The sequence below is a fragment of the Rattus norvegicus genome, chromosome 20, assembly GCF_036323735.1.
Source record: "Rattus norvegicus strain BN/NHsdMcwi chromosome 20, GRCr8, whole genome shotgun sequence".
Lineage (NCBI taxonomy): Eukaryota > Metazoa > Chordata > Mammalia > Rodentia > Muridae > Rattus > Rattus norvegicus.
In genome coordinates, this window is record NC_086038.1 from 6,388,555 (window position 1) to 6,413,317 (window position 24,763).

At 56.0% G+C, this 24,763-nt stretch overlaps 2 protein-coding genes across 4 annotated transcripts; one reads left to right on the top strand and one right to left on the bottom strand.

Annotated features, from left to right (window-relative positions):
* Positions 1-1,978: 1,978 nt before the first annotated feature.
* Rpl10a (ribosomal protein L10A) lies at positions 1,979-4,537 on the top strand. Of its 3 annotated transcripts, none has more exon segments than NM_031065.1 (6): positions 1,979-2,009; positions 2,203-2,277; positions 2,380-2,460; positions 2,812-2,960; positions 3,982-4,154; positions 4,337-4,537. In NM_031065.1, coding segments are annotated over 6 exon segments (654 nt in total). In that variant the 5' UTR covers positions 1,979-2,004; the 3' UTR covers positions 4,508-4,537.
* Positions 4,538-5,231: 694 nt separating this feature from the next.
* Tead3 (TEA domain transcription factor 3) lies at positions 5,232-24,623 on the bottom strand. The gene is given in 13 exon segments (NM_001098216.1): positions 5,232-6,350; positions 6,460-6,612; positions 6,697-6,837; positions 7,217-7,390; positions 7,515-7,657; positions 8,134-8,195; positions 8,483-8,532; positions 8,615-8,749; positions 9,222-9,233; positions 10,296-10,358; positions 13,750-13,814; positions 14,979-15,230; positions 24,435-24,623. Coding segments are annotated over 12 exon segments (1,314 nt in total). The 5' UTR covers positions 15,181-15,230; positions 24,435-24,623; the 3' UTR covers positions 5,232-6,236.
* Positions 24,624-24,763: the final 140 nt, after the last annotated feature.

Here is a 24,763-nt window from a genome sequence, read left to right on the forward strand (position 1 = left end):
ACTGCGTTAACAGCTTAGCATGAGACAAAATGGAAGGCAAGGACTGGCACCCCAGGTTGTCCTCTGACCTCCACCTGTGTGCGGGGGCATGTTTGTGTCCCAGAGGGTACACATGTCAGATAGATGAACTTCAAAACCAGCACCTGTGTTCTTAGACGGGCGCACTTTCCCATTAGGTATAGGCACCTGAACCCCCTTCACTCCCTCACCCCTCCCGTCACATCAAGGCCTCGGGACCCATGACTTTGTTTTAAAGCTGGTCCTGGACACCAGAGTCTTTTTTTTTTTTTTTTTTTTTTTACAGATTTATTTATTATATATGACTACATTGTGGCTGTCCTCAAACACACCAGAAGAGGGCATCGGATCCCATTCCGGGTGGTTGTGAACTGCCATGTGGTTGCTGGGATTTGAACTCAGGACCTCTGGAAGAGCAGTCAGTGCTCTAACCAGTGACCCATCTCTCCAGCCAGACACCGGAGTCTTACGCCTGTTAGGCTGATGCTGTACCACTGAGCTCCGTCTTCAGCTGCAGCTAACATTTGAGCTGGGATCTGAGGATTGTCTAGCCTACCGTGGGCTGAAAGGGGAGCAGGGGTGCCTGCTGCAGACCTGTCTGACATCTGTCTTTCCACAGACCTGAGCAAGTACCTCACTCAAAAAAAAAAAAAAAAAAAAAAAAGATTTAGCACACAGCTGGGCATGGTGGCGCACACTTTAAGCCCGGAACTCAGGAGATAGAGGCCAGTGGATCTCTAATTCAAGGGCAGCAAATTCTAAGAGAGTCGGGGGTACACAAAGAAACAAAAGTTCACCACACTGACGTGACTGAATTAGCCCAAGAAAGTTCAGGGACAACATCCTCCTACCTTAGCCCTGCAGTGGGTGGGGAACAGAGGTCTCTGGGTACTTCTCAGACCACAGCTTCCTCTGAAGTCCTGAATCCCCTGACGCAGGGAGGGGAGGAGGGAGGGAGGCCAGTCCAGTGAGAAAGTCTGGTTTCTGAGAAGGAGACGATGCAGGGTACAGAGGCAAGGGGAACGATGCGCAAGGGACAAACGTCTCTTTCCAGTGTGAGTGGCACTCGAAGCTCCAACCTGCCTGCCACTTAACTCCACTCTGACCCTGGCGCGAACCTGCTTTACTCTACGTGATGCGTGCTGTGTATGTGCTTGGGTGGAATGAACCCTTCTCAGATCTGCCCCCTGCTAATGGTGGGTGCTGGCCACATCTATGACGTGTTTCCAGAGAGGGTGGCCTGGAATGAGTCACTCCAGATTTGAAGGCTTCCTGCAATGATCCTTGACCCCGCGCCTCTCTATTCACTGCAAAGACGGGGGTCAGGCACCAAGAACGACTTTGTTTGAAATGCCAACTAATTGAGAAAAGACAGTGTGGGAGGGGGCGTTTGTTCAAAGTCCATCATGCCTGGAGGCTGAATCCGGAGCAGTTTATACAAGATGGCTAGGGCGAGACTGGTGGGCGCCTTCTCCCAGGTTACGCTTAAACGAGGCGCATCTGATCCTAATCCAGTCACAAGATGCTTTTCAGTTCTGCAGATCTCAGCAAGGATCGTTTCCTCGAGCTATTCCTGTCATCCGTGCCTCAGTCCACAAGTTGGTCCATTGCATAATGCACGGCTACAGGGAGCAGCCGCCCAGTGGCTCTCCGGGGCTCATCACCAAACTAGGCGATGAAAGAGAACGCTTCCACTGGTGACTGTGGAAGACATGGGACAGGCAGAAGATAGACAGCGGGCAGAAATCCGATCCCAATGCCCCAGCTTCGGCCCCAGTCCCAGTGCAGAACTGCCAGCTGCTCCTAAAGCAGGTCTCACGGTGCAGCCACGTGGTGGCGCCCCCTAGCGGCCTCACACAGCAGCGCTTCTCCGCTTTGGCTAAGCGCGGAGCCGGCGGAACGAGCCATTCTCGCGAGAGCACGAGCTCTATTTGAGCGCCTGCGCGAAACCTTCTGCCTTCTTTTCCGGTTCCCGCAGCCGCAGCCATGAGGTAGGTAGTTATTCGGGGTACTATCCGCCGCCATCCGTGCACCCGGCTGTCCCGCGGACTCCCTGCGGCCCGCTTCGGAGGCTCTCCCGGCGGCTACCCGTGTCGCGAGCCTTTTCCCGGCATGCTGTGGGCCTGTCATCCGGCCCGGGGTCCAGTAGGGCCGACCCTGAGCACCCTTGCTTCTCCCCAACAGCAGCAAAGTTTCACGCGACACCCTCTACGAGGCGGTGCGGGAAGTCCTGCACGGGAACCAGCGTAAGCGCCGCAAGTAAGCGCGGGCCTCCCCGGGCGGGACGAGCAATCCTGGGCCAGGGCGAGCAACCCCGGGCACGGCGAGCATCCCCCGGTTCACAGCTCCCCTTTCGCTTAGGTTTCTGGAGACGGTGGAGCTGCAGATCAGCCTGAAGAACTACGACCCTCAGAAGGACAAACGCTTCTCGGGCACCGTCAGGTTGGCACCGCTCTGACCCCACCCAGCCCTCAGTGTCCCGGTGTGGCCTCCCCGTTGTCGCTCTGGCCGAGCCCGAGGCGGGCACGGGGACACTGACGTGCCAGGGTAGTTCAGGAGTCCTGCTACGGGCAGGCTCTCTGGACGGACCCCCACCCTGGGTCTTAAAACAAGAGGGGAGGCGTGGGGAGGCCTCGGCCGAGCCCGCCGGCTAGCCTGAGAAGCCAGGCTAGTGTCGCACAGACCTCCGGGTAAGGCTCGGGGCTTGCTGCTACCTCAGATGCCTTCAGCCTGTTGGGCGACTCCAGCATCAGGCATGACCTGTTGTGTCTCTTCCCCACCCCCTGAACGCAGGCTTAAGTCCACCCCTCGCCCCAAGTTCTCCGTGTGCGTCCTGGGGGACCAGCAGCACTGTGATGAAGCCAAGGCCGTGGATATCCCCCACATGGACATCGAGGCGCTCAAGAAGCTTAACAAGAACAAGAAGTTGGTCAAAAAGCTGGGTAGGTGTAGCTGGACTGATGTGTTGGGGGAGCTTGAAATGAGCTGGGGCTCACAGGGGCTGACTCGAGGGCGGTTCTCCACTTGCTGGCTGGCTTGCCTTACCTGACCCGAGACCACCTGCCCAGGAGTGGCACCAATCAGTGTGCTTCACATCAGTTTGCAATAAAGAAAATGCCCCCTCAGGCCAGTGTGATGGAAGCCTCAGGTGTGTGCAGCTGAGGTGTTTGGTGTTTTAACCCACAGAGGGCTCACAAGGGCCTGTGACCCTGGGTGGTAGCCCCTATCGACCATGATAGGTGGGATATTTAGTAGTCAGGCACTGGAAGGCTTCTTTTACCTGTGGTGAGCTGGGCAGTAGTCGTACCTGCTTTTACACACAGAAGGAAATAGCTCCATCTGTTTCTTTAAAAGTATTCGGGCGCAAGGCACTGGGTTTGGTCCCCAGCTCCGAAAAAAAGTATTCGGGGAGTCAGCTTGGCTCCAACTGACAGGGGTTGAAGGTAACCCCCTCTCTGTATCCTCAGGTGTGTCCTTAAGTTTTCCCAGGCCTGTTGGGGGCTTCTCAAATAGCTGGGCTTGGCCCATCTTTGACAGATTTTGAGGTGCTTTTTTACCCTTAAGATTTTATTTATGTATATGAGCAGGCTGTCATCTGTCCTCAGACACACCAGAAGAGGGCACCAGATCCCATTACAGATGGTTGAGAGCCACCATGTGGGTGCTGGGAATTAATTGAACTTGAGAGGTCTGGAAGAGCAGGGCTCTGACTGCTGAGCCTTGTCTCTGGCACATATATTGAGACACGTTAAATGCTGACTTACAGTAAATCTAACATGACTGCTGGGAAACCAAGGGGTGGGGGCCATCACAGCCCTTCAGTGTACGCCGTAGACCAGGGATTGTGGGTCATCCTGGTCTAAGAGTTATGTAAGGACTTGAGTTATTCAGTGGTCATGAGTCTGAGCGTTGTTTAGGACACTTTTCTGGCCTGGTCCTAAGTATTCCCATGACCTCTCCTAGCCAAGAAGTATGATGCCTTTTTGGCCTCCGAGTCTCTGATCAAGCAAATCCCACGTATCCTGGGCCCAGGCCTAAACAAGGCGGGCAAGTTCCCCTCCCTGCTGACACACAATGAAAACATGGTGGCCAAAGTGGATGAGGTGAAATCCACAATCAAGTTCCAGATGAAGAAGGTCAGTCTGGGCTGGGGGCATCCACAGCGGGGTCCTGGGAGTAGTGGGTCCAGGTTCCTCTGGCATGGTGTCTCAGGGTGGCCCTGGGCTTCACCTGGATTTTAAGCCTGGTCACTGGGGGAAGAGGGACAGGCCTGCACGTACACACATGCTCAGCCTGGTGGCCTTTTCTCTCTGTGTAGGTGCTGTGTCTGGCCGTTGCCGTCGGCCACGTGAAGATGACCGATGACGAGCTAGTCTACAACATCCACCTGGCTGTCAACTTCTTGGTGTCCTTACTCAAGAAAAACTGGCAGAACGTCCGGGCTCTGTACATCAAGAGCACCATGGGCAAGCCCCAGCGTCTGTATTAGGACGCTCCAATAAACCTTGTTGCTGCCTTCTCCCTGTGGTCTGCTGTGATTAGGGCTGGGTTTGGTGTGCCAAGGAGGCGCACAGGCCGATGGGGGGGGGGGGTCTGTTTAAGTGGTGTGACAGTTCATCTGGACTCTACCCGTAAATGCAACCCAATGAACAAAGCTGTGGTAGGATTTAGAACCTTTTCTAGAAGGTGAGGTTCCCAAGCTAATTCCAGTGTGGTTTTTCTCTCTGAGCTGTTCCCGGGTCTTGGGACTGCTCATTAATTAATGCCCTCAAGCACTTAGCCATTTGTGCAGTGGGCATAAGAGTTCTGTTACTGCAGACTCCAGGTAACACCCATCTTGGGCAGTCCCCCTCAAAGCTAAAGGGACTTGAGATGGGCCACAAACCTGTAGCTCTAAAAGCAGGACCTGAATCCTGTGGTTTTAGCAGGTGGGACAGTTTAACATGTAAGGTTCATTCAAATCGCCTTGTAAAGGCAGGAGGCATGGGTGTTAGAAGCCAACTGTCTAAGGACCTTCTTTCTATAGGTGGCCCAGCCCGGTCATCTGCCCACCACTAGGTAGCCACTGCCTCCAGGGGTTCCCTCCCGACTTTGCTATCTCTTAGGAAAGCATTAAGGTGAGCCTGGGCCACAGGTGCTGGGCACGCATGTCTGGTGACGGGTACTAGTGTCCGATGTCATACCTATTTTTTACTAGACAGAGTACAAGGTTGCATGTGGCACAACTGTCCTGACCCAGAAACAGCTTTTTTTTTTTTAATTTTTTTTTTTTTTTTAAGCAGGAGCCAGGCCTTGAGTGGCCCCTGCCTTAGAGCCATTTACGATATAGCCCGTCACAGCTGGATTTTAAAAATACACAAAAATATATATAATACATGATATAAAACCTAGGTGGGGTTTAGGGGTGGCCTGAGCAGTATGCAATGGTGAAGACCTTCAGGGAGCTCGGGCTGGATGAGGAGGGGCACAGTACTTCATTTGAAACTCATAAATACCCAGGCGACCTTGGGACCTGGATGTAGAGAAGGCAGAGGCAGCCTCCTGTTCCCTGCCACCTGTCTGCAGGACATGGAGGGAGGGGTGCCTAGTGGCTAGCACACTGGGAGAACAGGAAGTAGAACCCTGTCTAGGCTCCAGCCCAGCTGTACCATTCCACAGCACGCCCCTTCCCTGCCAGCACCCAGCTCTGCTGGGGAGGTAGCTGAACCCAGCCTCCAGCTCTGTCTGCTTCTGGGGGCCTCCATCTTGGCACTTTCAGGAGACCCAGACTTGCTGTGTTAAGGGGCTGGTACCCAGAAGGTCCGAAGAAGTGTAGGCCCTTCTCAACCTATCCCCCAATTTGACACCTTGTACCAGGGCCTCCTTGCAAGCTGTCTCTTCCTAGTCTTAATGCTACCCTCTCTCCTGCCCATCACACTCCTCTAGTGGCCAGGGACAACACACTAAGCCCCCAAGGTGTCCTCCATAGTACAATTCTGATATCACCTGAGGCCAGGTCATCTATGGCTCAGTGCCCAGGCAAGCCACCCCACCGTGGAGCCCTCTTCTCTCCAGTAAAGCGCAGAACAGTGGCAGGGAGTGTGTGTGCTGGGGCCAGGGAGGCAGCCCAGGTCCCAGCCTGAAGAAACCCATGGGTGGGTAGGTCCCCCCAACCCACACCCAGGGAGACCAGGCAGGCAGGTGTTCGGAGGAGGTCCGACTTGCATCCTGTGGGCATGCTAGTCTTTCACAAGCTTGTAGACGTGATGCTGTGCCCCATGCTCACTGGTGGACACTTCAAAGACAAAAGCAATGACCAGCAGGGTCTCCTGCGAGTCCCGACTCGTGACCACCTACGGGGGCAGGGAAGAAGGGAACAGGATTTAGTAACTGCGCTGGCTGGACAGACTGGACGACTCCAGGCTAGCCCGGTCCCCACAGAGCCACCCGCCAGCCTCGCACCTGCAGGATGGTGAAGTTCTCCAGCACGCTGTTCATCATGTACTTCTCGGGCAGGTGCTTCAGCTTGTGGATGAAGTTGATCATGTACTCGCACATGGGTGAGCGGTGGATGCGGTACACAAAGCGGCCGTTCTCCAGGCGGGCATACTCTGTCTGCAGAGTGGGGCCAGGAAGGAGTGTGACCGGGCGTTTGTGGACCTGACTGACTGCCGTTCATCCCCTCAGGCCTCTACTCACCTCTACTTTCTCTACCACCTGCTTGCCGAAGGAACACACCTTGGTGGAGACACTGATGGTCATGCTGTCCGCCGAGCTGTACTGTGAGCTGACCCCGTAGAAGGCCCCAGGGCCTTCCTGGATTGTGCTGTTGAGGTCAGCCTAGGGGAGAAAAGAATCACGTGTGGCAGAGGCCTGACTGTCACCTGCTTCCCTCACCTCCACACCTCCATCCCACCTACCCAGAGGCCTGCAGGTTCCTCCTGCCCAGGGGCCCACTAGTGGTGAGGAATGGGCAGGGAACTGGGTAAGCTTGGGTTAGAGGCCTCTGGCTGGAGAATGCTTAGTGGTTAAGAGCATTGACTGCTCTTCCAGAGGTCCTGAGTTCAAATCCCAGCAACCACATGGTGACTCACGACCATCAGTAATGGGATCTGATGCCCTCTTGTGGTGTGTCTGAAGACAGCTAGAGTGTACTTATATATAATAAATCTTTATATATATAATAAATCTTTAAAAAATAAGGAAGAAGGGGCCTCACCCAGAACTTGACAAGGAAGAAGGCATTGGGGGGCCCTTTCTCGTAGAGCTCCTTCAGCCCCCCTTTCTTCTCGGGGAACTTGTCGTAGATCTGGCGAACATCCACTGCCTCCAGGGGTGGGTCTGAGAAGGCAGGGTTTGTCTGGCCGATGTGTACAAACAGGTGTTTGCTGTACTGTGGGGAGGGCCGAACTGGGGTCAGCCTGCAGCGATCAGCCTGCAGGCCCGAGGACCCCGCCGCTAGGACCCTGAGCTGGATGCTGGGTCACGGGCCAGTCTCCCCACCATCCCCACATTACCGTGTCGGGGTCCCTTTGCACCTCCATGAAGGCAGAATACTCCAGGAGGCGTAGCCGGGAGGAGGCGATGGTGCGGTCCTGCCAGGCAGGCACGGAGGCAGCAGTGGCAGCGGCTGGGGGCAGCGGGGCCAGGGACTCATAACCTAAAAGGGTAAGCGCTAACTCATCTGCCCACGTGTGCGTGTGGACAGCAGGGTTGGTCTGAAAAACCCAGAACGTGTGTGCTAGGGAGCCAAGGAGGCAGCCTGGGTCTCAGTCTGAAACCCTTAGGTAGATGACTCTCCCCAAGCCACACCCAGGGACACCGGGCGGACATGTGTGTGAAAGATGCCTTCCTGCATCCTTGAGGATGTCCAGTACACCAAGGAGGTAATCTCGGTAGTAGCCGTGGGATGTTTTTCTGTGTGCCTCCATTATATGTGTTTACACAGAAAACAAAACTGGTGTCCCCTAGATGAGAATTCTGGCAAGATTTTGGCATCACTTTTTCTACCCGGAATAGAAACCTCTCAGACCCCTCTAGCTGCCACCCACCCTGGCACAAATACACAGGTCCCCAAACAGAAGGGCAGACACCGGAGGTGTCAGGGGCTACATGGCAATGATGGCACTAACTTACTATTGAGTGTTGGCGGCAGGGGAGGCTGGATGGGGTAGGCAGGCTGTGCAAAGGGCTTGATGCTGTAAACAGTAAAAAGCAGGTTATACATCCTCAGGACCCCACCTGCCCCAGTCACCCCCACCACTTCCCCTGAGCTCACAAACTAGCCCACCACCATTGTGTGTTAAGTCTGATCATTCCCTGGCAGCATCCCACAGCCCTGGGGCTACACTGCCCCCTTCCATCCCCAGAAAAGCTATTCACGGTGTGGGAGTCGTGTGGTCTCAGAACCGAGAACCTTGAGTTTGGTTCACTACCTGGTGGTGACCAGAGACTGACTGCAGTTGCTCAAGTAGGCAATACTCACTCCTGAGACGGTCCAGGCTGTTGTCCTAGCAGAGGGGGGCTGCTCCAGAACTGTGGACAAAGCTAGGGCCTCAGTACCCAGAAATGCTTAGCCAGGTCCAGCCCAGCCCAGCCCAGCCCAGCCCAGCCATACCCTTGAGGTGGAGAAGACAGCCTGGGGCAGAGGGGAGGGTGGGCTGAACTTGTTCTGTAGGACGCTGGCAGAGACGATTTGGGCAGACGACATAGATGCCATGCTCTGAAGAGCTTTGTCCTTGGAGACCTGGTCCTGGGGACAGTGGTCACATCAGGTAGGAATTCTAGCTTTTGTGTGTCCACCCTCTTTGGCCCCCTGTCTCCTGGTGTCTTGTCTCCTCTGGGCACAGCCCACAGTATGAAATAACCGTTTGACCAGTTTATTCTATGTCCCGGCCTGGTAGTCCCTTACAAACTGGTTCTGGGATCCCCCTCCTATACTGAAAGGCTGGGTGCCTGAGTCCTTCGAATACAACAGCAGAGGACACCTCCCCCCCCCCCCACGGACACTGCGAGCTGCTCCCGGACCGCTCACAATTACCTGTGGCTTCTTCTGTGAAAGCAGACTTCTCTCACAGGTCACAGTTTAGTGGCTTCGGTTTGGTTGCTATGCTAAGCTGCACTGTGAGAAGCTTGTCTGCTGTGCACTTCACCCCTGTGCTACCCCACACTGCCCCTGTCACCCGGTGCTCTCAGGCCCCTCCCAGAGGTGCTGGGTTACTTACCAGGTTCATAGCCTGTGAAAGAGAAAAGGACAGGGAATTAGAAGATAGACACACACACACACACACATACACACACACACACACACACGCGCGCGCGCGCGTGAGGGCTCTGTGCGGGGAGGGGATATGCTTTTGTGGTAACCCACCCCCACCTTGTGCTCTGGCCATCAGTTCCTAAGGAAGCCAAGAGGCTGCTGAGGGCTGGGGGCTCTCCCCACCCAGAGAGGGAGTGCCTGCTAGTCAGGGGGCTCCCTGGCAAGATGAAGAAAAAGGGCCATGGGTGTGTGTGTCCCGTCCTAGAAGTGAGCCCCACAGGCTTGGGAGACTCAGAGGCTGGGAAAACAGGGGGCAGATCGTGAACCCCAGACTGAAGTTCTCAGCCTGGTAACTGTCACCCCCCCCATCCCTACCTCCCCACTGAGCTGCCAGCCAACACCCTTCATTACCTCCCTCAAGTCCCCAAGGCAGTTAGCAAGCAACAGTCAGGAGAAAAGAACAGGGGAACACAGGAGAGAGGCAGGCTTTTGCAGTCCTCAGACACTGGCCACCAGCTTGTCCAGTCCCCAGTGGCTGTGGCCTCAAATGCTTGACTACTTTGGGGTTTGTTTGTTTTTTTGAGACAAGTATCACTGTGTAACCCTGACTGTCCTAAAACTCAGATCTGCCTGCTTCTGCCTGAATGCTGGGGTTAAGGTGCCACCATACCGGGCACCTGGGAGCTTTTGAACTTACTGCTGGCACTTGTGTGTCTCAGACCCTCTCAGTTCCTCAGCCCTGGTCTGGACCCAGAAGGATGCTGGGCAGGGCTAGGCCAAGAGCCAGGGGCCCATACCTTCAGTTTGGACTGAATCTCCCGAGATTTCCTTCTGGCTAGAACCTGCAAGTGACTACAGACCTGTGGGAAAAGAGAGAAAGGAGCAAAAAGGAGCAAAGGACAGGAGAGAGAGGAAGAACAGAGCTCAAGCCAGATAAAGCTATGGCAGGCTGGAGAGCCCATGGAGGCAGAGGCCTACAGCGTGCAGAACAGGCGAGGTCCAGGAAGGGGCCAGAGGCCCTGCTAGGCACCCAACATACCTTAATGCCAACCTGGTATTCCCGAACCTTCTTCCGAGCTAGAACCTGTATGTGGCTGGACACCTAGGAGGTGCCCCAAACCCCGCCACAAAGGAAAACACAGAGGGTGAGGAGGCACAGCCGGACGGCCAGGGTGGAAGGGGGACCCCAGCCCTCATCTCTGGCGGACCACAGTCTGATGGGAGAACTCAGTGTCTCCGTGGGCACATGCCTCTTGGTATTGTCAATTCTCTTCTTTCTTGGTCTTTAGTTGTTAGCCCACAGTGGTCTCAAGGGCCGCCATGCACTATGGTGTAGGTTGTTCACGGAACAGAACCTCGGCCCACCATAGGTCAAGCTCTATGCTCAGCAAGGGTTCTACCTGACCCAGAGGAAGTGGGTCACCCCCTCACGGGAGTCCTCACCCCTGTGGCCACCACACAGGCTAGACGTGGCTCTGTCATTCCTCCTGGCATTAGATGTTTCCTGAAGCCACAGTGCTTGCTTTTTTGTTTTGTTTTGTTATTTAGTTTGTGACAGGGTCTCACTCTGTAGTCCTGGCTGCCCTTGAACTCAGAGATCCTCCTGCCTCTGACTCCCCAGCGCTGGGATTAAAGGCTTGCCACAGCTTCTAGCAAAGATCTTTTGCACTGTCCTATGTGTCCCTCCCCTGTTTCTCCTTCAGCTTCTCCAAGCCTTTCCACAGACAGAGTTATGCACACAGTAGGTACTTTCATTTGGAGATCTTCTTTCCCAGAAACCTACTTCTCAAAAGACCAAAGCTGAGCTAATCCCAGGCAGTAAGACAGCCATTGGCAAGATTCAGGGGCAAACCACAAGCCATCATGGCTGTGCCGTGCGTGGTCAATAGCAGCAGCGGCTGTGGGCTTTCTTCGATAGTTTATTCCCTTAAACTGTTCTTTGGAACCCCAGTCAGGTCCCCCTAACTGGGTGCTCCTCTTGCAGGTCCCTAGAATCCCAGCAGATGCTTATGCTTGCCAGGACAAACCTGACGGCCGCCAAACACAGGTGCTGGCGTTCCCCAGGCTCTATACGCCCAACTCATTTGTCTCTGCAGCAACCTCTAACTTACAGATGACCTAATCAAAGCCGGGAGAGGTTCAGCTGTGTATCTGGGGGTCACACAGCCAGGTCAGAGCTGCCATTCAAACCCAGGCCGTGTGACCCTGGGCACCATTGGCTTCATCACCAAGCTATTCTCCCAGGATTCCTTCTGGCTCTTAGCGCTTGGGACCACCTCCTCAGGGCCAGCTCTAACAGCTAGAAGTCATAGGCAGGGGCTTACTCCCAACTTTTTGCCCATCTGGCTAATAGGAAGTCATTGTGCCAGGTATGGTAACACCTTAGACCCCAACACTTGGGAGGCAGAGGCAGGCTAGCCTGGGCTACATAGTTCAATCAGGGAGTCCCACTGCTACATGTGACAGAGATATGGGCACCAGTCCCCAGATGGCTGGGCTGCCCTGTGTGGAGAACCGAACCAGGGGTAGATGCAAGTGGGGTCAGAAAGAGACACATGCCCAACCTTTGGTCAGCTTGGTTTGATTCAGAGTCTGAACTTACAGAAGGTCAGCTGTTCCCAGGGCTAGCTGGGTTCCCAAGAATATGGGTGTGGTAGAAAGGGCAGCAGATACACTCTAGCTTGTGTCTAGCTTGGTTTAGGTGTCCAAGTATCTCTTATTTTTTTTTAAAGATTTATTTATTATATATATAAGTACACTGTAGCTGTCTTCAGATACACCAGAAGAGGGCATCGGATCTCTTTACAGATGGTTGTGAGCCACCATGTGGTTGCTGGGAATTGAACTCATGACCTCTGAAAGAGCAGTCGGGTGCTCTTAATTGCTGAGCCATCTCTCCAGCCCCCCCAAGTATCTCTTATATGAGTACACTGTAGCTGTTTTCAGACACAGCAGAATAGGGTAACGGACCGATTACAGACGGTCCTGAGCCACCATGTGGTTGCTGGGATTTGAACTCAGGACCTCTGGAAGAGCAGTCGGGGCTCTTAACCTCTGAGCCATCTCTCCAGCCCTGTCCATGTATCTCTTAATTCACAGCTGCAAAGAGCCAAGGCTAGGAAGCAAACTTCGCCCCCGGTAGCACAGGCTATGGGAACCTCAGGGTCTGTGTTGTCTGGGGGCTGGCGGGACTGAGATGGAGCCTTACTCTGGAACCTCAGACTTGAGGGATGCTTCTTCTTAGCCTCCCGAGTGTTGGGATTACAGGCATGTGTGCAGGAGACCGGCTGGAGCTTGCGGTCAGGCCACTCAGGCCACCCCTGCTGCTCTGAAGACCCAAGAAGAATCTCTGAGTTTGCCATAGGACCTCATTCGAGGCCCAGGGCAGGCATCGCTAAATGTCCACTCGAGGCAGGGAGCCAAGAACCCACTTAAGGATTAGGTTAGGGACAGGTGGGGATTGTCTATGTATACCCAGCACTCTGGGGGAGTAGGAGTTTGAAGGGCTAGGGCTTGACTTCACATCCTCCTAGGTATCCCAGATCTAATTCATCTAACGGCCCCCAACCTGGTCACCCATAACTGCCGGACTTCCCAAGAGCTGCCCTCTATCCCCCCACTGTGAAGGTTGCCTCTGCCTCCTGGCTGGCCTCCCAGATTCACTGCCCTGACAGCTGCAGGGCCCCGCCCCCACCCCCAACTACCTCCACTCCTTGGTCTCCCTCTCTTTCTCCTAGCTCATTCTGTTAGGTGTAGGGGCCAATCTTGACTCCCCCGACCCCAGCCTAGCTCAGTGACGCAATTTTGGGTGGGTGGGTGGGGGGTCACTGAACTCCCCTTTCCCAGTTTCTTAGTTCTGTCAACTTGACACAAGCCAGTTATTTGGGAAGACGGAACCTGGTTTGAGAAAATGGCCCCCAGCAGTCTGGACTATGGAGAGGCCTATGGGTGCATTGCCTTAATGATTGCAGAAGAGCAGAGCCCAGCCTTCTCTGACAGTGCCATCCCTGGGAAAGTCTGGGGTACTGTATGAAGGAGCAGGAAGCTACCCTCAGTGGTGGACTGTTATCTGGGCATAAAAGGCGAGACAGACCCTGTCCTTCCCAAGGTGTTTTTTTGGTCACGGGTCTTGACCACAGCAATGGAAACCCTAAGTCCATAGGATGGACACTAAGAGCTGGCCCTGAGCGTCCCTGTGGTCACTTGGCAGCTCTCTGGTGGGTGTGGGCTGACACAAGTGGGGTACTGTTGCTACCCTGCATGACCTGCCGAACCCCCACCTTGGCGTGGTCCCTCCCTGGTTAACTCTCGCACCTTCCGAAGGAGGTTCTGCCATTTCTCCTGGCCAACCCCAAGCAGGACCAGAGCTGTTTTCCTATCCCACCCAACTATGCGAACCCCATCTGGTGAGCAGGCCCTGGGGGCTAAACTGTGCTTCCAATACCCAAGACACCCATTGGTGATATGACAGGGGACCAGGGCCATCTCTCTACCTGTTTTCTCGTCCTGGTTTTTCCAGTCCTCAGCTTGATGTATCGGGCAATCAGCTCATTTCGACCTAGTCAGGGAGACAGAGCCAGTGAGAACTGAGGTAGTGCTTAGAACCAGGGGCTAGGCACGCCTACTTTTCACTCAGGGCTCCCCTAACAAGGTCTCCAGGACTTAGGGGAGGGCACGGCCTACAGTAGAAGCCTTGACAGGCTTCCTGGGCAGCAAGGCACTCCTCCCAGCAAGGGTCGGATGCTGGGAACGGTTTGGGTAGGTCTCAGCCCATATTCCCTAGCTGTGAGCTCTTCTGTCTGGTTTCATCCCGGTCATGGGGGAACCCGGAATATGCTCTGTCTCTTCTCTGGTGAAGGAAGACAGGAAACCTCTGAGATGTCTCTTATACTGACAGCTTGGGTCAAGGTGTAACACTCAGTCCATGTGCCAGGGACCCCATTCAGTGTTGCCCAAATAGACTCTGAGTCTGGGGTTAGGGACTCTGCATAGCACCAGAGACCATCCTGGGGAGTAGGCTATGCAATGTGGGGGCCGCCTAGACATACCACAGGGTGTATGTCAGCATCCAGGGTGTGCGCTCAGCCCCCCAACCTCTTGGCCTCCCCAGAACTGCCACATTCCCCAAATTCCTCTGCGATGACAGAACAGGCCCCACCACTCCTCCCTGCCCTGCCCGCCAACCCCTTGGTCTAAAAATACCCCGTGGGGCTGCCCTGCCGTTGGTGAGAGTGCAGTGTGGGCAGGAGGCCCCACCCGGTGGAGCACCCCGGAATATCTTCATGTCCCAAGAGTGGAGTTTTTCAAGCATCAAGGACTAGCCTGTCCTGACAGTGGGCCTCCCATCTCCCTGTAGAACCCTCAGTCCTGGGTTTTGGGAGCTGGAGTCTGGGGCTGCCTCACTAGGCCACAGGCTCCTGACGGAGGAGGCTCACTGGACTGACCCAGTTTTCCTGCCCCCCCTGAGTCACCCCGAAACCTTCAGCCGGCAGGGCTAGGGAGAGGCGGGGCGCGTGTGGGCTGTGGCAGGCCTGTTTGCGAGGTGCAGTTGGAGGAGGCCCCAGACACACGCAGCCCAAGCCTGCCGGCCCGGACTCGCCCGCCGGGCAAGCCGCCAGGGCTCCCCCAACCAACCGGTCTGGCAAGGGACAGAAAGCAGGGGGTGGAGCCAGGGGTGGAGCCAGCGGGCGGGGCCCCGCCCACCTCTGCCAATCGCACTTACCGTACATCTTGCCCTCATCCGACAGGATGATCTTGCGCCGGCCACAAGGCGGGTAGATGGCCAGGGCCTCCTGAAAGCTCTGCTCGATGTCTGGGCTCCACACTCCCTCGGCATCGTTGTCCAGCCCTTTATCCAGGCCCTCGGACCCATCTTCCCGGGCCTCCCCGGGGCTGTTGTTGGCGGTCCAGCTGTTGGACGCTATTGTGCTGGTTGCTCTGGGCTCTGGGCCTGAGCCCCCTGGATGGCCTGAGCCTAGACAAACAGAGGCCAAGGGTTAGGGGCAGGCTTTCCCCACCCACCCCAGTGGCCACACTCAGTGCTCCCCACACTATGGGTAGGTGCTCCAGGTTGGAGGCTGAAGTTAAGCCTCTTCAGATTTGTGTGACCTTGCAGGAGTTAGTTTACCTCTCTGTGCACGGATCCTATAAAAAGTCAGAATGGTCTATCGAAGGCGAGGGCGGGAGAGAAGGGGAAGAGTGGAAGATCTCCCCTCCACACACACACCCCGCCCTGTTCCCAGCACTCCTGTTCAGCTAACACCCGCCTGTCCCTCCAATTCCAGGGACTCTGACATCTCTGGCCCTACGTGCCACACATACACAAAATTAAAAACGCAAAATCTATTTTAAAACTTAAAAAGGGTCTTGTTGAGTCGTGAGGTTTTAAAAAGCTAGGCTGGGAACACTGAAACAGTAATAATAGCGGGGTGTGGTGGTGTACCCCTGTAAGCCCAGCACTTGGAAGGCTAAGGTAGGAATCCAGCCTCCTCCACTACACAGCTCATCTGGGGCCAGCCTGGGCTCCATGATGTCTGTGCCATTCTTGCCCCTCTCCCACCCAGGAGCCACACCGTGGCAGGCAAGAACAACTGCTGGAAGGTGTCCTCTGACCTCCACAAGCAGGCACAGACACGCACACAGGACTAAATAATTGGAATAAAACCGTAAAAGGCTGGGGAGAAACCTCAGAGGTTAAGAACCGTGGCTGCTCTTCCAGAGGACCCAGGTTCAATTCTCAGCACCGATGTGGTGGCTCACAACTGTGACTCCAGTTCCAGGGCCCCTGACGCCCTCTCACGGACATACATGCAGGCAAAGAACACATTCACATGAAATCAAAATAAAAAGGGTTAAAGGGAAGAGGTCCTCTTGATCACCAACCACCACAGTACACAACAGTGCTGCACAAGTGGGAGCCCGAGGCAGGAGGATTGCTAGTTTGAGCCAGGCATGGTCTTTGCCTGTAACCCAGCTTTGGGAGGCTGACTGACGGCAAAGTTCTAAGTTCAGTCTAGACTCACTCAAAAACAAAAACCTTCTGAAACACTGGGCAGGGAGGCAGAAGCTTGTAACTTCAGCACTCTTGGAAGGCTGTGGCAGGAGTTCAAGGTCACTCTCAGCTGAGTCTAGCCTGGGCTATGTGAGGGTCCAGCCTGGGCTATGTAAGGCCTGTCCCCACCCCCACCCCCAGGCCAGTTTCTACACAGGCAGACATGGAGGATGCTTACTCATAGCCAGAAAGTTGAGGCTCCCCAGGCAGTCTCAGAAGAGGAGTACCAGGCAAGGACTGGTATGTCTGTAGGGGGGTGGGGGCTCCAGCCAGGGCCCTCACTACCTGCTCCTACCAGCATTAGTGCTGTCCTGCTGTGAGATGAGACCATTCTCACCTGCCCCCACAGAGGACCTTAGCATGGGCCAGGCGATGGCCTGGGAGTAGCCAGGACCCAGACAGCACAGGATAAGTAGGAGGTGCAGTCAGCAACCTGGCTTCACCTGTCCGGCCTCCATTCACTTCCTGTTCCCATGCCTCCTCAGCCCCACAGCAGCCCATAAACCACCCACACACAGCTCTTTCCTGGCCCACATGGCAGATGGGTCAAGGCTCTGGGAATTGGGGGGCACCCTCTCTATCCCCCCATGAACACAGTCTGGAACTCCAGCAACCCCAGAACCTGAAGTCGGAGTTCTTGGGGCCTCTAGACCTTAAAGAGCTTTGCTCTGGGGCAGCGAGAATGCAGTGTCTGCCACAGCAGACACTAATCCCGCATTCAGGAGGCAGAGGCAGGCAGATCTCTGGATTTGAGGTCTACAGAGCGAGTGCTGGACACAGTCTTGCTATATTACTCAAGCTTGTCATCCACCTGCCTCAGCCTCCCAGGTGGTAGCATATCAGGATGTTCATATGAATGAATGAAATTACAGAGAGCACTAGACATCAGGTTTAGACTTAATGTTTCCAACAGGGGCACCTCCATACACCAGGCAGGCTTTGGGGATTTTATACAGTGACTCATAAGTGCTATTTAGTATCAATGCTACTTTGTACATGAGAAAAACCAAGGAACAGAGAAGTTAAACAATGTCCCCAAGGGGATGCAGCAAATTGATAGAGCTACTGTTTGAGCAGAGTTACTGGCTGTTAGCAAAGATGGGGGCCAGTGTTTGTGGGGAGAAGAGAGGCCCTTGCTACTCACTCCCTGACCCTGTAGACAAGAAAAAGAGGCATCGAAACCCACCACCTAAATAGGAAAAGGAGGTCCAGGCCACGATGCCCCCTCAGCTCAAGTGGCTGTAACACCTTCTAAGGCCCTACGCCACCGCACAAGACCCGCCTTTCTGGAGGCTTCCAAGATACACAGAAGTCTCTGTCAGTGGCCAGTGGCCAGCAAGGGTTTGACTCCCCTACCCGGTGTCTGTCCCTCACCACCACATGAACTGTCTAAGTCTGTAACCCCTCTCCTCCGCTTGCAAAAGGTGCTGTGCTAGTTGGGGAAAGGGGACACTGGAGGAGCAGTTGAAGTCCTTAACCTCCTCAGAGGTCAGTCTGATGCTGATGGAGCTGTCGGACCAGCTAGAAGGGTCAGAGGACCCACCCAGAGATAGGAACCTTTGGCCCAGGGCTTTAGCCTCCAATGGAACAGCTGGACTTGGTGCATGGGGAGCCCTAGTAACCTGAAGAAACTTTCTGGCCTCCTCAAGACTCTGGCTGCTTCCCCTCATCCAGGCCATGCCCCCCTCCTGGGTGATGTCAGTCCCGCCCCGCCCCCGAGGGAGCATGTGGCCAAATATGGCGAACAGACAGCCTGGGAGCTGGGACAGACTGGGGGATGGGGCAGCCCCTGGCTGGGATCTTGGATAGCTGAAGAGGGGAAAAGGCGGGGGTTGGGGGGTGTGGGAGATGTCAAGGAGTAAGGACCCTAATATACACACCCTACATGGCTCCTGGGTACCTGCCATCCAGACAGGTCTGACATGACTCTGGAGGGCAGAGTGTCCACACAAATGACCTAAATCGTAACCCCCTCCAGCCTTACACAGCAGCACATACATGCCTGCAAGGCTCTTGGCTACTCAGAAAACGCTGTGGTCAGGGGTCTCCTCTGCCAACATTACTCCAAGTAGTCATCCTTCTGGAAGCGTAGGAGAGAGACTACAGGGGTGATCGTAGCTGCCCTCCCTGGGTTGCTATCGTGGGTGAAGTCAGTGGCGAAGTGTGGGTGCTCACCCCCAAACCCTGGGATCACATGGGAGACCGGAGGCTGAGCCTCAAGTGGCTGACACTTGGGCGAGCCAGTCCCCAGAGACAACCTCTACCTGGAGGTGTGTTCTTCGAGGAACAGAGGGCCAAGGAATGGAGGGACAGGTGGGTTCAGGTAGGTGGAAAAGAGTGGAGGGTCCCAGAAGTGTCACCTAGCACGAGCCAATCAAGAAGAGTGAACTAACTGTACAGAGAGTAGACAGAAACCAGCAAGTGCCAGACAGCCTGCTCTCACAGACAGGCAGACGGACTAAGGGACTCCCATCTGGGGCGGGAGGAGGGAGGGGAGTAACCCGTCCACACTGAGCTAAGTAAGACCCAGGGATGGGCCCAGGGCACCCAGGTGAAGAGGCAAAGAGGTGAGACCCGTAGGGACACCGCAGGAGGAAGTCGGGGGCTGGAAAGTACAGTGGAGCAAAGACTGACCCAGGAGACGGAGGAGAAAGGCGGCAGGGGTGGGTGGGGCCTAGCTCAGCTCCTCCTACAGACCCTCTTCTTCCCCCACCCCCCAGCTGGAGTTTTCTGCGTGGCTTTAGTTTTTCTCCTCATCCTTAGCCTGCAGACAAGCCACACCTGCCTCCTCCCTTGTCCCAGACCCTCAGCCTGGGGGTCAGTGACGAGGAAGGGGGCCAGGAGGCCCAGGGAGATAAGGGGCCCTGGCTGCCCACTCCCAGCCCCGGGGCCAGATCTGCGGGCAGAACTGGCCCGACAGCTCTGCGTGAAGGCCAGAGTTGGGCGGCTGTCAGGCCCTGTTCCTCCAGACCACCAGTCCAGTGGCTCCCTCCGAAGACGGAAAGCCAAATTTAGGTGAAGGCTCCCCGAGAGCTTGTGTCCTGGTGGGAGCACAGCAGAGATGAGGCACGCTGTCAGGTGGCACTTCGCTGTTTCCCAGGGGTACAGAGGCAGAGTCGGGCCCTGCGGCCACAGCTACCTGCCCTCCAGAGATCCCGGTCCGAAATGCTCCGCTTACTGGAGCCATAACCCAAAGTGGGCTAATCAGTGGGTCCCGAAGCGCTACACCGCCGCAGGCTGCGCGGAGAGGACGTTAATGCTGGGAAGGGCGCGATGGGCCTCCCCACCCCCTAGCCTTTCTTCCCTCCACCCCACCCCCACAGCAGCCAGCTGTTCTCCAGCTGCCAGAGGCTCCCACCCTACAAGTGGCCAAGCTCTGGTTAGGACCAGAATGGGCTAGGGGAGGGGGTAGAGATGTTTTATGCCTCCAGTCTAAGGACCCAGAAGGGACCTGCCAAGTAGCCACACCCTGCCGTGCTGGGGTGGGAGGACCCTCTCCCTTTCTCCACAGGAGGGAGTAATTTCCAGACCCACTGGAGAAGGCGGGGCCTCCCTGCTCCAGCTTACTAATGTGCTTCCAATTTTGAGAGCCCTGGTTCCCATCCCTCTCCCCCACTTCTAGGAGTCCCAGCCAGGAACGGCCCCCTCCTCAGAGCCCCCAGGCCTCCTACAGACAGAGCTGACCGGTCCCAAAATGCCTCCCAAACCCTCTCCAGGGTCTCCGGGTAGAGGGAACCTGAGATCCAGCAGGGACAGGCTGACCGACAGCCTGGGAACTGGGGTCCCACAAAGTTCAGTACATATGTCTGGCTACCTGCCCCAGATCATCCACTGGGCTGCCAGCAGTGTCCTGTATAAGCACCTTACCTTCCCCTTCCTCTCCCACAGGAGGCAGCAGCCATAGTAGGGCGTGTAGCCTCCTGTTTTTTTTAAATCTGTGTATATATTACAGCCTCTGTGCACGTGTGGAGGTCAGAGGGCAACTGGTAGACGTCCTCTCCTTCCACCACATAGGTCCTGGAGGGCAAACTCAGGTTGTCCCGCTGAGCCCTCTCGCTGACCCCATCACACCCTTTTTAGAAAGAGGGTCTTCACTCCCGAAACCCAGGCTACCCTGGAGCTTGTGGTATTCCCAAGTGTTGGGGTTCACAACGTGAAAGAAAAAGTCGAACTAGGGTTATGTGTGTTGTAACATAAGTTTGTCATTTTGGCTACCGTTTTTTTCTTATTGTGCTTTGATATAAAGTCTCACTTTGTAGCTCTCACTGGCCTTGAACTCACCGTCCCCACACCTCAGCCTCCCGTGTGTTAGGAATTGCAGATGTGAGCAAAAAATAAAATCATAGAGTGGTAAAAACAGAAATGCATGCATATTGCAACATCTACCATGCTAGTCAGTCTCCTTCTCCTCTCTCTCTCTCTCTCTCTCTCTCTCTCTCTCTCTCTCTCTCTCTCTCTCTCTCAGAGGTTGAGTCTCATTGTATGGCCCTGGCTAGCCTTGTAGCCTTGAACCTGTGTCTCAGTCTCCTGAGAGCCAGGCTCATTTTAGAGTTGAGTGAAACTGGGCACATGCCTTCTCTTTCACAGTATCCTTTTTTGTATTTTTTCAGTCTCTCTCTGTGTAGCCTTGGCTGCCCTAGAACTCCCTCTGTAGACCAGGCTGGCCTCTTGAACACAGAAATCCGGCCTGCCTCTGCTTCCGAAGGTACTGGACACCACACCCGGTTTGACAGTATCTTTTCCAGGTAGATGGCACATGCATTGGGGTCACAGGCCCCCACACCCTGTGTGGCAGAGCCCTGAGGATGTCACCCACACAAGCTGAGACAGTGACCACCCACGGAGTTGGTCTCAGTCACACCCAAGTTTCCGGCACAGGGAGCCACACACTGGTCTGGCTCTCCCAGGATATAGACTGTGAGTACATTGCATTCAGCTCCTTGGCACACGCTGCGCCCTCAAACGCATCCGTGGCAGTGGCGGGTCCTGTCGTACTCACGTGCAGTGTCATGAACAGTCACACAGACAAACCCAAAGCCACCTCACACATCATTTCACAACCGACAACAGAAGTGGCCACACCATGGCATGACAGATCACATGGAAAGGCCCCTCAGGTGGAATCTTAGCACCACAGTCCCTCACACAGCTGGTGTGCCCACAGACACACAAATTCTCTCCACAACTACCTGACTCCGAATGCCATCCCAGCGGCTTCTCTCTCTCTCTCTCTCTCTCTCTCTCTCTCTCTCTCTCACACACACACACACACACACACACACACACACACACACACACAGACGTAGGCATTTCCATCCCCCACCCAACTTACACACTGGATTCTTACCAGGCTCTCTTTCCATGTGGGCTTTGGACATTCGACTCTTGGCTTGTCTACAAGCACTCTCACCCTCAGAGCCATCTCTAAAGACAGCCCAAGGGGCTGGGGATTTAGCTCAGTGGTAGAGCGCTTACCTAGGAAGCGCAAGGCCCTGGGTTTGGTCCCCAGCTCCGGAAAAAAAAGAACCAAAAAAAAAAAAAAAAAAAAAAAAAGACAGCCCAAGGTCTCAGTTTCCCTCATGACCTAGTGATGGGGGACGTGGCTCTCACACCTAATGATGGGGGACGTGGCTCTCACACACATCACCCGCCATAAGTGGCTTTTCTCTCTCATGGTCACAGAGTGTCCCACAGTGTGTCCCACACAGATGACCCCTCACGGTCCTCAAATATCCTCAAATCCAGTCACACACAGCTGCTTTCCCATTTCCTTCCTCTATCACTTCCTGTCTTTTCAGGCCTGGCAGGGAGTCCAGGAAACAATCGGCACTCTAGGAAACCCCAAGGGCTGAGACTCTGGGGACCTGGGTCTGGATTCTCTGGCCCTAGCCTTCAGAGGATCTGGAGCAGGCAGTGCCTGCTCCCAGCGACAGGGAACACAGGACACCAGTGGCCTGCTGATCCCCCCAGCTCTAACCAGACAGGCTCAGGCTGGGGTCCTGAGGCTGCCACAGCTCCTGAGATCCGTGGGGAAAGGCTGGAACCTCCTGGGGACCCCAGAACACTGTGACAGCCAGCCCTTCACAGTCCTTGGCTTGTCAGCTCCCTCTGCATCCACTCAGGACAGGACTGGTGACTTCTGTTTCAGCACAAGCTTCTAGGGGGCCCTAGGAGGCCCTGAAGGGCTCTAGGGCTAAGTCTGAAGGTAACCAATCAATGACCTCTGAACCCCACTTACAAGGGCAAGTATCCCCCACTCCATACAGCCTCCCCTGCTCCTTCAGATCTGTTTCAGGCCACCATACTGAGCTATGTGCCCTTCCTCAGACCCTGCTCCCCCCTCCTTGCAATACCCGGGGCTACCCACCCATCTCTCCAGACCCCTCCAGGTTCAGCTTCTATGATGGGCAGAGACCGAAGGCAGACAGGGGGACAAGCCTCTGAGGAGATGAGGGATCAGGAACCCTAGGAACCATCAACACAGCTGGCAAGCCAGAGACCTGTCTCCTGCCCTCTGCTGAGCTATTGGCTTTTAAGTGCCTTTCTTTCTCCCAACAGCAGAACGAGTTAGGGCGTAAAAGAATTCAGTGATGGTGGATGAAAGGCTAGGTAGACACACACCTGCGTGTGTGCGCGCACACGCAAAGATTTCCTGCCAACCACTGACCATTCTGTTCCCCAAAGTGCTAATTAGCATTAATTACAGTTCCCTCCCTGGAGGTGGGGTAGGCCTGGCTTCCAGCCCCTCCCTGAGGAGGGGGTATTCAGTCTCGTGTCCACTCTTTGCCCAAGGGGTGAGTAGACCCTCACCCTTTCCCCGAAGGACTAAAAAGCATTGTCAGACAACAGGGAAGACCAGAGTGGGAGGGGAAGACCAGAGTGGGAGGGGAAGACCAGACGCCCTCAATTGCTTTAACAAGTGTCAGGTGTGGAGAAGGAGGTCGGGGGACTAGGAAGGGCAGAGGCACAGTCTCCTCTTGCCTTCAACTTCTATGTGCTTTCCCTCCTGACTCCAGGCGGCAGCATCCCGTAGCTGGTTGTGTGTGTAGGGGTGTACCAGACCCCAGCACTGAGGCGGAACCCTGTGTGTACAGATCCAGGCTACGAGAGTTCGAAAACACGGAGCCACCATGGACATCAGCCCCTCAAAGTTGTGTTCAGCCCCCACCGCCATCCTCCGGGCTGGGCTACAAGTCCAGGCCTGACTTGGTTCTGCCCCTACCTGGAGAGCTCGAGATACAAGGGGACACAGGCCCTGAGAAGCCCGGCCCCAGGCTTCCTTCGTTCCCCGTGCTCTTTAAGAATCTAAGCCCTCAATCAGGGCCCCTGTTGAGGGGGGGCGGGTAGAGCAGGGGCTTCAGTGACACTGCCCGAGGGCCTGTGGGAGCTAGAAAACAGCCCTACACTAGCGCTCCGGCCTCCCTTCCCAGGCAAGAATAAAGACGTGACAGACAATGGAGAGGACCCGAGTGGGAAGGGAAGACCAGCCGCCCACAATTGCCATAACAAGTTCTCCGGAGAAGTGCGGGGAAGGCCCCAAATCCAGCCGCGTCCAGAGCAAGGCTCCTAGAGCAAGGAGCTGGGACTCGCCCTGACGCGGTCGGCCGAACTGGTGGGGACAGGCGTCCCCCCCCCCCCCGCCCTTGGGTGCGCACACGCTCTGGGCTCACACCGTGGCTTCCAGACACCCGGGCCGGGTCCCAGCGTAGCCGCGAGCAGCGCGCACACCGGCGCGCCCTGGCCAAGGCCTGAGTGGAGCCGCGGCCCGCGGGCTCTCGGAGTCCAAAGGGCACCCCGGATACGAGTCCCGGCGGCAGGCCCTCCAAACCCGCGGCTCCAGGAGTACACCCCGGCACACGGCGGGGCCAGGCCCGGGCACCGGGGACACTCCGGGCTTCCCAGCCTCCGGGTCGCGGAGGGGGGGGTCGGTGGGGTGGGGTGGGCGGGGCTTCCCGGAGAGCGTCTCCCCCCTTCCCTCCAAAGTTCCCGGCACCCAGGTCCTGGGCTCGGGCGCAGGCTGGACAATAGCTCAGAGACCCCAGAGTGTCCCGGGTCCCCGCCATCCAGAAGCCACCCGAGCAGTCACCTCTGCGCGCGAGGCCTCCGAGTTGCATTCCCCGGGCTTACCTGCTCCGAGCTCCGGGGGGCGCTCCGCCGGGCCGCTCCGCCGGGCCCGAGGGAGTAGTAAGGGGGGCCGGGAAGGGGGGTCGTGGGCAGGGGGATGGCCGGAATGTACGGAATGAGCCGGGCCGGAGCGGGAGGTGCTGGGCGCGGAGGAGGGAGCGAGCGGGACGGAAAGTTTGTGTTGAGGGAGCCGGGCGGGGGGTGGGGGCTGCGGACGGGAGGGGCGGGCCCGGTGGGCGGAGCCAGTGGCGGGCGGGCCCACGGGTGGGCGGTGTTATTTGGGGGGAGTGGTCTAAGGCGGGCCGGGGCCTGCTGTCTCTCTAACCACCCAG